This window comes from Engraulis encrasicolus, chromosome 10, assembly GCF_034702125.1.
Source record: "Engraulis encrasicolus isolate BLACKSEA-1 chromosome 10, IST_EnEncr_1.0, whole genome shotgun sequence".
Classification (NCBI taxonomy): Eukaryota; Metazoa; Chordata; class Actinopteri; order Clupeiformes; family Engraulidae; genus Engraulis; species Engraulis encrasicolus.
The window spans coordinates 7,396,779-7,406,778 of NC_085866.1; the positions used below are offsets into that span (position 1 = coordinate 7,396,779).

Consider the following 10,000-nt stretch of genomic DNA (forward strand, 5'->3'; position numbering starts at 1 on the left):
ACTTTAACATCTTAAATCTCATTCCTTCCCCTTTACTTTGTGCCTGTCTCTTTTTATTTATTTTCATCTCTGTAGCTCTGTATTTATTGCCATAAATCTCCATCCCTCCCCTCCTTTCTCAATCCCTCCGTCCCTCCTTTCTTCTTTATTATCTCTCCTACTGCGCGGAGCCATCGATCAATACGCCCCAGCCTCTCTGTCTGTTTCTTTCTCTTCCTCTCCATTTCTCTCTCTCTCCCCCTCCATTTCTCTATTTCTCTCCTTCTTTAACTTTTACTCTTTCTCTCTCTTTATTTGTCTCTCTGTCTTCCTCTCTCTCTATCTCTTTTTTTCTCTGTCTCTGTCTCTCTCTCTGTCTCTCTCTCTCTCTCTCTCTCTCTCTCTCTCTCTCTCTCTCTCTCTCTCTCTCTCTCTCTCTCTCTCTCTCTCTCTCTCTGTCTCTCTCTCTCTCTCCACCCCCTTTCTGTAAGAAGCGCTGCACACAATTCGATTTCATGTAGGCTTTCTGTATGGTGCCAGTAAGTAACCGCTGAACTGATGCCAAGGTGCTTTACCCGAGAGCAGAGCCCAGAGCCCCCAGAGCCCAGAGCCCAGAAGCCCCCCTCACCACCACCTCCCAGAACTCAGAGCCCAGAAGCCCCCGACCTCCCAGAGGGCTCAGGGGGCTAGTGGTGAGAAGAAGAGGAATGAAGACACGCTGTTGTGATGGGTCATAAAAGTATAGTGCAGTACAGAACAGACCAGAGCAGTGCAGAACAGTGCAGTAGAGAACAGTGCAGTGCTCCCCTCTGACAAGAGGAAACTCTGAGGAAACCGCCAGTGCATGGTCATAATGGAGCACTCTGATTTTTGGCATGTAAGGGGTCTGACACACCAAGGCGGTAAAGCGGCGCGGAACGGCCACGGTTTTTACCGGCGTCAGTGAAAATACATTGCAACCTATCTGTCCTTACACACCAACCGGCGGTAGTCGGGCGTCAGCGGCGCGGGAGCCGGCTCCGCGCCGCGCTGCATTTGGAAAATAGAACTCGAGCGTATTTTTCACGCCGGCGACCGGCGGTGTCTCATTCAAATGAATGGCAAAGTAGCATGCTAGCTTTAGCTGTGGGGAGAGTTTTGAATAGGACTGGCCGCGCACGCCGACGCTGTCAGTGTGCAAGGCAGAGAAAAGCACGCCGGCCAAAACTAAGCAGAAAGACCGCGTTCGTCCCGTGACCGTTCCGTTCCGCCTTGGTATGTTTTGGCCCTAAGAGAGAGAAGCAGGGAGGCAGGGAGGCAGGGAGAGAGAGAGAGAGAGAGAGAGAGAGAGAGAGAGAGAGAGAGAGAGAGAGAGAGAGAGAGAGAGAGAGAGAGAGAGAGAGAGAATGTGATGAGGGGTTTGGAGGCGGCAGGGGCGAGAGATGTGGGGTGCTCTCTTAAGGGTTTTAAATTGGCTTTCTACATTTTGTATCTGGCTGGTTCCAGGCAGAGCTAAAACCTTGTGTTGAAACCTTGAATAATGTGAAAGGATTTGCTGCCCATGATGTGAAATGTTTTATTCAGATCCTTCAGCCTGATCAACATGATCTCTCAGAATTCCGTGGAATGTACACAGAACTTTGGAGGACAAAACCTGTCAATTTCACGGATTTTGCCAACATTCCGTGCTATAGTCACAGAGGTGATTTTTGTGATGGACTCCCACAGCTCTATGTTCCCACAGGCTTGTGTTTTTTCATGATTTCTAAGGTTTTTTTTTATCTTACTGACAGGTTAGGGTTAGGGATTGTTTTGGTCTGGGCACAGCTAGTATTCTTTCATTTAGTACATGAATTTGATAGCCTATCAACCAACTGGAAAAGGTATTTCTCAAAAACATGTCTTTACTGACAGGTTAATGTTAGGGATTGTTTTGGTCAGGGCACAACGTAAATTGCTATAGCCTTCTTTTGTTTAGTATTAGCATTTGGTATCTTTTTTCTAATGATAGACACACAGTACCTGCACAACATAGTGCTGTGGGAATATACGGTAAAGCACCTCCATCAGTCCATCACAAAACACACTTCTGTGACCAGGGGCATGGAATTTTGGCAAAATCTGTGAAACTGACGCAGATTTCGTGTCTCAAAGATCTGTGTCCATTCCACGGAATTCTGTGACATCAGGCCAGCCTTAGATCATAATAGGCTGTACTCAACATTAAGTGCTTCTTTAAAAAATAACTCTCTTGCAAGTCTTTCATCATTCTGCAGTATTTGTCAGGAGAATTCAGGATAATTTGTTCAAGCCATAGTACTGTGTACGCTTGGTGTGTGATTAGTCATGCATAGAGGACTAATTGTGAATATAACTAGACGAGTAATGATGTAAAAACATCAATCTGTTTCATTTTTTTACGTCTTCTATGTTTTTTATTATTTTTATTTTATGTTGTATGATGGGGGTATGCGAGTAGGCCCTACTGTATGTGTACAGGGTGTACGGGGGGGTTATTTAAAAGAGGTTGAGAACCACTAGCCTGGTCTACTAGCAGCGGTTGCACTCAACATGACCCTCCTGTGTGTGTGGGTCAAAGACGTGCAAAATGGCATTGTCATTCAGTGTAACGGATACCTTCTACGGACTGTAACGGTAAAAAAAACATGATTTTTAAATTGTTTCAAGTGAATGGATGACAGCCGAGGCTTTCATGAATTCACTGGAAAAAAAATAAAATAATAAGAGTCATGTTTTTTGCAGTTACAGTCAGCAGAAGGTAGCCGTTACACTGAATTACAATGCCATTTTGCACGTCTTTGACCCACACACACAGGAGGGTCATGTTGAGTGCAACTGCTGCTATTAGACCACAGGTCCTCAACCTTTTTTTAAAAATAAACATCCCCCTGGACCTCATCATAGGCCTCCCAACGCCCCCCTGGACTTCATCATAAGCCTGTCAATGCCCCCGTTGGTATTAAAAAATAAAATGGGCTTAAAATGGACTAATGCACCACAGGTCCTCAACCTTTTTTTCGTGTTTAAGTCCAGCACCTGTCTAATCTGGACGTGCGCGCTCTCCAAAACGCTACTGTGTGTGTAATTCCATCAGGCCTGTGCGCGCTCTCCAAAACGCTACAGTGTGTGTGTGTGTGTGTGTGTGTAATTCCATCAGGCCTGCTGAACCTGCGCTCTCTGGAGCTGAGCCAGAATGAGCTGTACGATGACGCCGTCTCCCCGCTGGCCTTCAGGCCGCTCAAGAAGCTCCTCATCCTGCGCCTGGACAACAACAACTTCCGCGCCATTCCCATGGGCCTGCCGCCTTCACTCTCTGTACGTGCACGTTTTTTTTTCTATGTGTGTCCATGTGTGTGTGTGCGTGTGTGTGTGTGTGTGTGTGTGTGTGTGTGTGTGTGTGTGTGTGTGTGTGTGTGTGTGTGTGTGTGTGTGTGTGTGTGTGTGTGTGTGTGTGTGTGTGTGTGTGTGTGTGTGTGTGTGTGTGTGTTTGTCCATTTGTGTGTGTATGTGTGTGTGTGCGCGTGTGTGTGCGTATGTGTGTGTGTGTGTGTGTGTGTGTGTGTGTGTGTGTGTGTGTGTGTGTGTGTGTGTTCGCCTGTTTGTTTGTCCATTTGTGTGTGTGTGCGTATGTGTGTGTGTTCGCCTGTTTGTTTGTCCATTTGCATGTGTGTGTGTGTGTGTGAGTGTGTGTGTGTTTGCGCGCGCGCATGTACACGCGCACATGTACATATTTTTTTCTGTGTCCATGTGTGAGCTTGTGTGTGTGTACGTGTGTGTGGGAGGATAGTCGAATTGTACAGCATATGCAGAAATATGTGCTTGCTAGCATGTTTGTTGTGTACTTGTCTTGTGTGTACAGTAGACAGTGTGTGCATGCTGATGTTGCCAGGTTTGTGCATCTTCCTCTTGTTGTTTGTTCTCAGGATTTGAGCATGCGTGAAAACCAGCTGCAGGAGGTGGACGGGCTCTCGCTCAACAAGTCCGTCAACCTGCAAGCACTGGACCTGAGTCACAACTACCTGCGAGAACACACCATCTCCCCGCAGGCCTGGAAACACCTCCCGTACGTCAACGCACCACACGGCCAACACACCACACACACACACACACACACACACACACACACACACACACACACACACACACACACACACACACACACACACACACACACACACACACACACACACACACACACACACACACACACACACACACACACCACACACACACACACCTAAAGCCACCTCCCGTAGGTCAACACACCACACTGACAAATCACCACACACACACACCTGGATCGACCTCCCGTACGTCAACACACCACACACACACACCTGGAGCCACCTCCCGTAGGTCAACACACCACACTGCCAAATCACCATACACACACACACACCACACTGCCAAATCACCACACTGCCAAATCACCACACACTCAGTCACTCACTCTCTCGCTCTCACACTCAGTCAGTTAGTCAGTCATTCAGTCAAAGATTCTTGATTCAGTCAGTCAGTCTCTGATTCAGTCAGTCAGTCAGTCAGTCAGTCTCACTCACTCACTCACTCACTCACTCACTCACTCACTCACTCACTCACTCACTCACTCACCACACACTCACTCACTGCTGCCAAGGCACACACATGAGCTAAATTTGCTAAAACAATCCTCAATGGTTTACTATGAACGCTGGCACATTTTAAAATGCTATGTTCTAGACCAGGGGTTTGTTTCTCAATGGCTTTGTTATTAGTTATTAGCCAGTTAGCAACTTGGGTAGTTGTCATTGGGAAATTGCATTGCAGACGACAAAGTAGCTAATGTAGTTAGCAACTATGGCTTCGAGAAATGAACCCCAGATTTTTTATCTTGTCAGATGGCTGCCGTTCAATGGAGGACCAGTTTTGCTCAAATGGCTTCAGGGAATATGTATATAAACTCATAGGAAAAAATGACAAAATGATTCCATTATAAACTCGTATAGAATCCAATCTTATTATATTCTGCAGTAAAGCTATTCTATAAAGTAAATATGAAAGTACATTTTCTGAGGCAGGTGTGGATGCACAGTATTTAAATCACACTGTGTGAGATTTGTAGTTGTTTATTTCCAGAATTCATGCTGCCCATTCACTAATGTTACCTTTTTCATGAATATTTACCACCAGCATCAAATTCTAAGTATTCATTATGACTGACAAAATTGCACTTTTCATACAAGAAAAGGGGGATCTTCTCCATGGTCCGCCATTTTGAATTTCCAAAAATAGCCATTTTTAGCTGCAAAAAGGACTCTACTTGGATCATACTAGGAAATATTTGTTTATTACTCAGTAAACTTTCATGTAAACATCAAATTTGGCAATAGGCAGCCCAGTTCCAATAAGCAGCATAGTTGCAGTACCTTGTTTGACCATTTCCTGCACAGTGTCCCTTTAAATCACACTGTTTCACTCAAACAAAAACAGTCGGTATAAACTATAAGCCTCTGTGGGCATTACGATGGAATGTTACAATGTAAAGAGGAATGTATATTGTAGATATAAGTGGCACATCTGAAAATGCTCTTGTAGCCTGGGGTGGGGCGTATGCAAACAGTAGTCTAGACGAGAGGAGGCATACTTTGATTATTTATGTGGCCACTGGGATGCACTAGTGAGTCAAAGATGTGTTCACCCCGAGGTGAGTGAATCTCAATGGTGTCCGTTGAACTGTGCAGTGTGAAGTACAATAGGTTAAAGACATGATCATTACCATGGAGTTCAAACAGTTCAAACACTGACACAAGGAGTCAGAGACATTTGTCCTTCATAATTATAGCTTGACTACGGCCATGTTTGACAACCAAAACACACTTTGATGGTCCCATACCAAAGAGGGAAAAACACTTAATGGGTACAAAGGGTCCGGGTCACAGAGGACTTAAGACTCACATGCACATGAACTCAAACATACACACGCACCCACACACACACTCACACACACACACACACACACACACACACACACACACACACACACACACACACACACACACACACACACACACACACACACACACACACACACACACACACACACACACACACACACACACATTCACACACAGAGACACACACACACACACACACACACACACACACACACACAAACGCATGTATCTCCCTTCTCTTGCACCCAAACACACTGAGACTTGTACTTTCACTGCATTTCCTGCCAGAAGTGTATGTCTAAACACAGAGCTTGTGTGGTGATGGATGTATAACCACTGGGCATGTCAGGCAGACAGGCAGGGGGAGAGAGAGATGGAGGAGAGGGGGGGAAGGGGGAGGGGAGAGAGAGATGGAGGAACGAGGCGGGAGAGAGAGATGGAGGAGAGAGGGGGGGGGATGGAGGATAGAGGGCGGGGGGTGAAAGAGAGGGGGGAAAGGATGGAGAGAGAGAGAGAGAGAGAGAGAGTGGGAGAAGGATAGGCAGCAGACAGGCAGGAGGTGGGAGAGAAGGAGAGAGAGAGGGGGGGAGGGAGAGAGCGGGGGGGAGATGGAGAGAGATAGAGAGAGAGAGAGAGAGAGAGAGAGAGAGAGAGAGAGAGAGAGAGATAGTGGGAGAAGGATAGGCAGCATACAGGCAGGAGGAGGGAGAGAGAGAGACGGAAGAGAGAGAGAGGGAGATAGAGATAGAGATTGTGAGAGAGAGAGAGAGAGAGAGAGAGAGAGAGAGAGGGAGAAGGATAGGCAGCAGACAGGCAGGAGGAGGGAGAGAGAGAGACGGAAGAGAAAGATAGAGAGAGAAAGAGAGAGAGAGAGAGGGAGAGAGAGAGACATGGGTGTAGAGACGGGAGAGGGTTACCCACAGTGTTAGATCTGTAGCACTCGTGCCCGCCCGGGTATGTAATCATCAGAGGCTGAAATATGTTCGGTTGGGTGTCGAAATCTCTGAGAGATACAGTAAATTCCTGTGGGTTTTTAAACGTTTATGTCGGGGGATTGGGGGGTGGAGGTGATCTGACAGAAAAGAACAGACAGATACAGACATCTGAGAGTGATGGGAGAGGGAGAGAGAGAGAGAGAGAGAGAGAGAGAGTGAGAGAGACAGAGAGAGAGAGAAAGAGAGAGACAGAGAGCGAGAGGGAAAGAGAGAGAGAGAAAGAGAGAGAGAGAGAGAGAAAGAGAGAGAGAGAGAGAGAAAGAGAGAGAGAGAGAGAGATAGAGAGAGAGAGAGAGAGAGAGAGAGAGAGAGAGAGAGAGAGAGAGAGACAGAGCAACACAGACACATAGACCAGAGAGAGAGAGCGAGAGTGGCTGGTCTTGTCTCCTGTCTTTTAACCCTGTAATTTTTTTTTTACACTCGTTTTTGGTCGACATTTAAGATTCCTTATGACATGGGTGAGCGGTTAGGGCGTCAGACTTGCATCCCAGAGGTTGCCGGTTCGACTCCCGACCCGCCAGGTTGGTGGGGGGAGTAATCAACCAGTGCTCTCCCCCATCCTCCTCCATGACTGAGGTACCCTGAGCATGGTACCGTCCCACCGCACTGCTCCCCATGGGGCGCCACTGAGGGCTGCCCCCTTGCACGGGTGAGGCATAAATGCAATTTCGTTGTGTGCAGTGTGAAGTGTTCACTTGTGTGCTGTGGAGTGCTGTGTCACAATGACAATGGGAGTTGGAGTTAGGCTGCATGTTCTCCTCCCTCAGCACTCTCTCTCTTCTCTCTTCTTCCTTCTTCTTCTGTCACTCTCTCTTTTCTCTTCCTTCCTGTATTGTGAGTGTGAAAAAGAGGGCTCCTCACTTCTCATGCCGAAGGGAGATGCTGTAGGGAAAATATTGTATTTCATGAACTGGTGGTGAAGTCCAATAAATGAGTTTTAAATCTCAATCTCAATCTTCCTTCTTATTCTGTCACTCTCTCTCTTCTCTCCTCTTCGCTCTACTGTATCACTTCAGTTCCCTCTCACCCCCATTATCTTTCCCCATGTGTTGAGTTAATGCACGTCATTAAATGGATTTATCTCTGATTATTAAACATCTGGACTTGCTCCGTCTGACTTTAAAAATTCGTCATCAATCAGCATTGTAGTCTGTACTTTACTCCCTGCCCTGTCGCCTGTCAGACCAGCTTTGGGGCTCATACTCCCCTGACAAACACACTTCTCCCTCTCTCTCTCTCTCTCTCTCTCTCTATATATATATATATATATATATATATATCTCTCTCTCTCTCTCTCTCTCTCTCTCTCTCTCTCTCTCTCTCTCTCTCTCTCTCTCTCTCTTTCTCTCTCCCTCTCTCTCTCTCTTTCTCTCTCCCTCCCTCTCTCTATCTCTCTCACCCTCTCTCTCTCTCTCTCTCCCTCTCTCTCTCTCTCTCTCTCTCTCTCTCTCTCTCTCTCTCTCTCTCTCTCTCTCCCTCTCTCTCTCTCTCTCTCTCTCTCCCCCTCCCTCCCTCTTCCTCCCTCTCTCTCTCTCTGCCTCTCTCTCCTTCTCTCTCTCTCTCTCTCTCTCTGTCTCTCTCTCTCTCTCTCTCTCTCACACACACACGCACGCACGCACGCACACACACGCACACACAAACACAATCTCACGCTCTCTCTCTCTCACTCACACACTCCCTCTCTCTCTCTCTCTCTCTCTCTCTCTCTCTCTCTCTCTCTCTCTCTCTCTCACTCACACACTCCCTCACAAATTTGTCAGAAGCTGATGAGCTTTGATGAGAGGACTTCTGTCTTTTATACTTTAACCCTGTGAAACCTGAACCATGAAAGCAATGAGAGAAAAATCTATTTTTTTGGAATTTGCTTCAATATTGGTCCCTTATAAGAAATGTAAAAAAAAAAATCAAAATTTTGTTAAGGTCACTGAGATATTTAATGCATCATATATGATGCATCAGGCTTTTAATGAATGAAAATTGAAAAATGACTTTTAATGCATTTACAACTTTTTTTAATTTAAAAAAGTTGTCAGACAATTTAATTTGAGGATTATCTTTAAATATTTAGTGAGATCCTGCCATTTTTTTAAGCCTATCCTTGTTTTAGCAGGACCATATTTTACATTTCCCACAGCCTGGTTGGGTAATTTTTTTAAATCTATGTAAAAACATAGCTGATCGAATGCTTAACAACCTATTTATGAGTGTAATATAGATCATTATTCATTTTTGATGTGTAATTTGAATATATGGGTCCATTACTACAATTGGACCATTTCTCCATTCACTTCAATGCATTTTTTACGAGATCATAATTTCAACATTTTGCATTACATTTTCAAAATTGCAAGTAAAACCTGTTTCTTAAGGCAATATCTTTGTCTTGAAGTAAAACAACTTGTGTGTTTTGTTAAACGATCGTCGTGGTATGCTTTGTAAGTTTCCCTATGGAGCAAATGCATTGATGGCTGACTTCCTGCCACCGCCGGATGGTGCTTATATGTTTCATCAGTTTTAAGCACGATCTCTCTGCAACACGGTGTAAAAATATAAACTCTTCCTTGATTAATTGCACAAAGCAAGTGTTCAAATTAAAGGATGTAGAGTTATATTTCGGAAATTTGTACACAAACCTTTTGCAATTTGACGATATCTCAGCGTCGGTCAGGGAAACCGCTTCTACTCCATTTTTGCATTTTTCGCCGAGCTGTGATCAACTTGTTGTTGACCGCTGCTCTCTTGTGGCGGTTTCCGTGTACTGCAGGACGTTTGGAAATGACACGCAGGATGTTTTTGAGATGGATTTTTTTTTGTGTCAGCGTGGAGAGGGCTTTGAATATGATGCATCATATATGATGCATCCGGCGCGATAGGGTTAAGAGCACCAGTAGGAGTGTACAACAATGGAGAGCACGATCATATATACCAGTGGTTCTCAAACTTTTCCATCCTTCCCCCCTTCAGAGGGTCTGAATGCTTCTGAGCCAACCCCCCCCCCCCCCCCCCCCCCCCCCCCCCCCCCCCCCCCACCCCCCCCCCCCCCCCCCCCCCCCCCCCCCCAACGGCAGTACACAGTAGTACTCACGCAGACTG

At 46.0% G+C, this 10,000-nt stretch overlaps 1 protein-coding gene across 1 annotated transcript in view; it reads left to right on the forward strand.

Annotated features, from left to right (window-relative positions):
* The window catches only part of LOC134456431 (extracellular matrix protein 2-like), a 45,661-nt gene that overhangs the window by 13,340 nt on the left and 22,321 nt on the right, over positions 1–10,000 (forward strand). The window contains exons 7-8 of the mRNA XM_063207794.1: positions 3,137–3,294; positions 3,903–4,042. Coding sequence (XP_063063864.1) covers positions 3,137–3,294; positions 3,903–4,042 — 298 coding nt within the window. The remainder of the gene's footprint in view (positions 1–3,136; positions 3,295–3,902; positions 4,043–10,000) is intronic.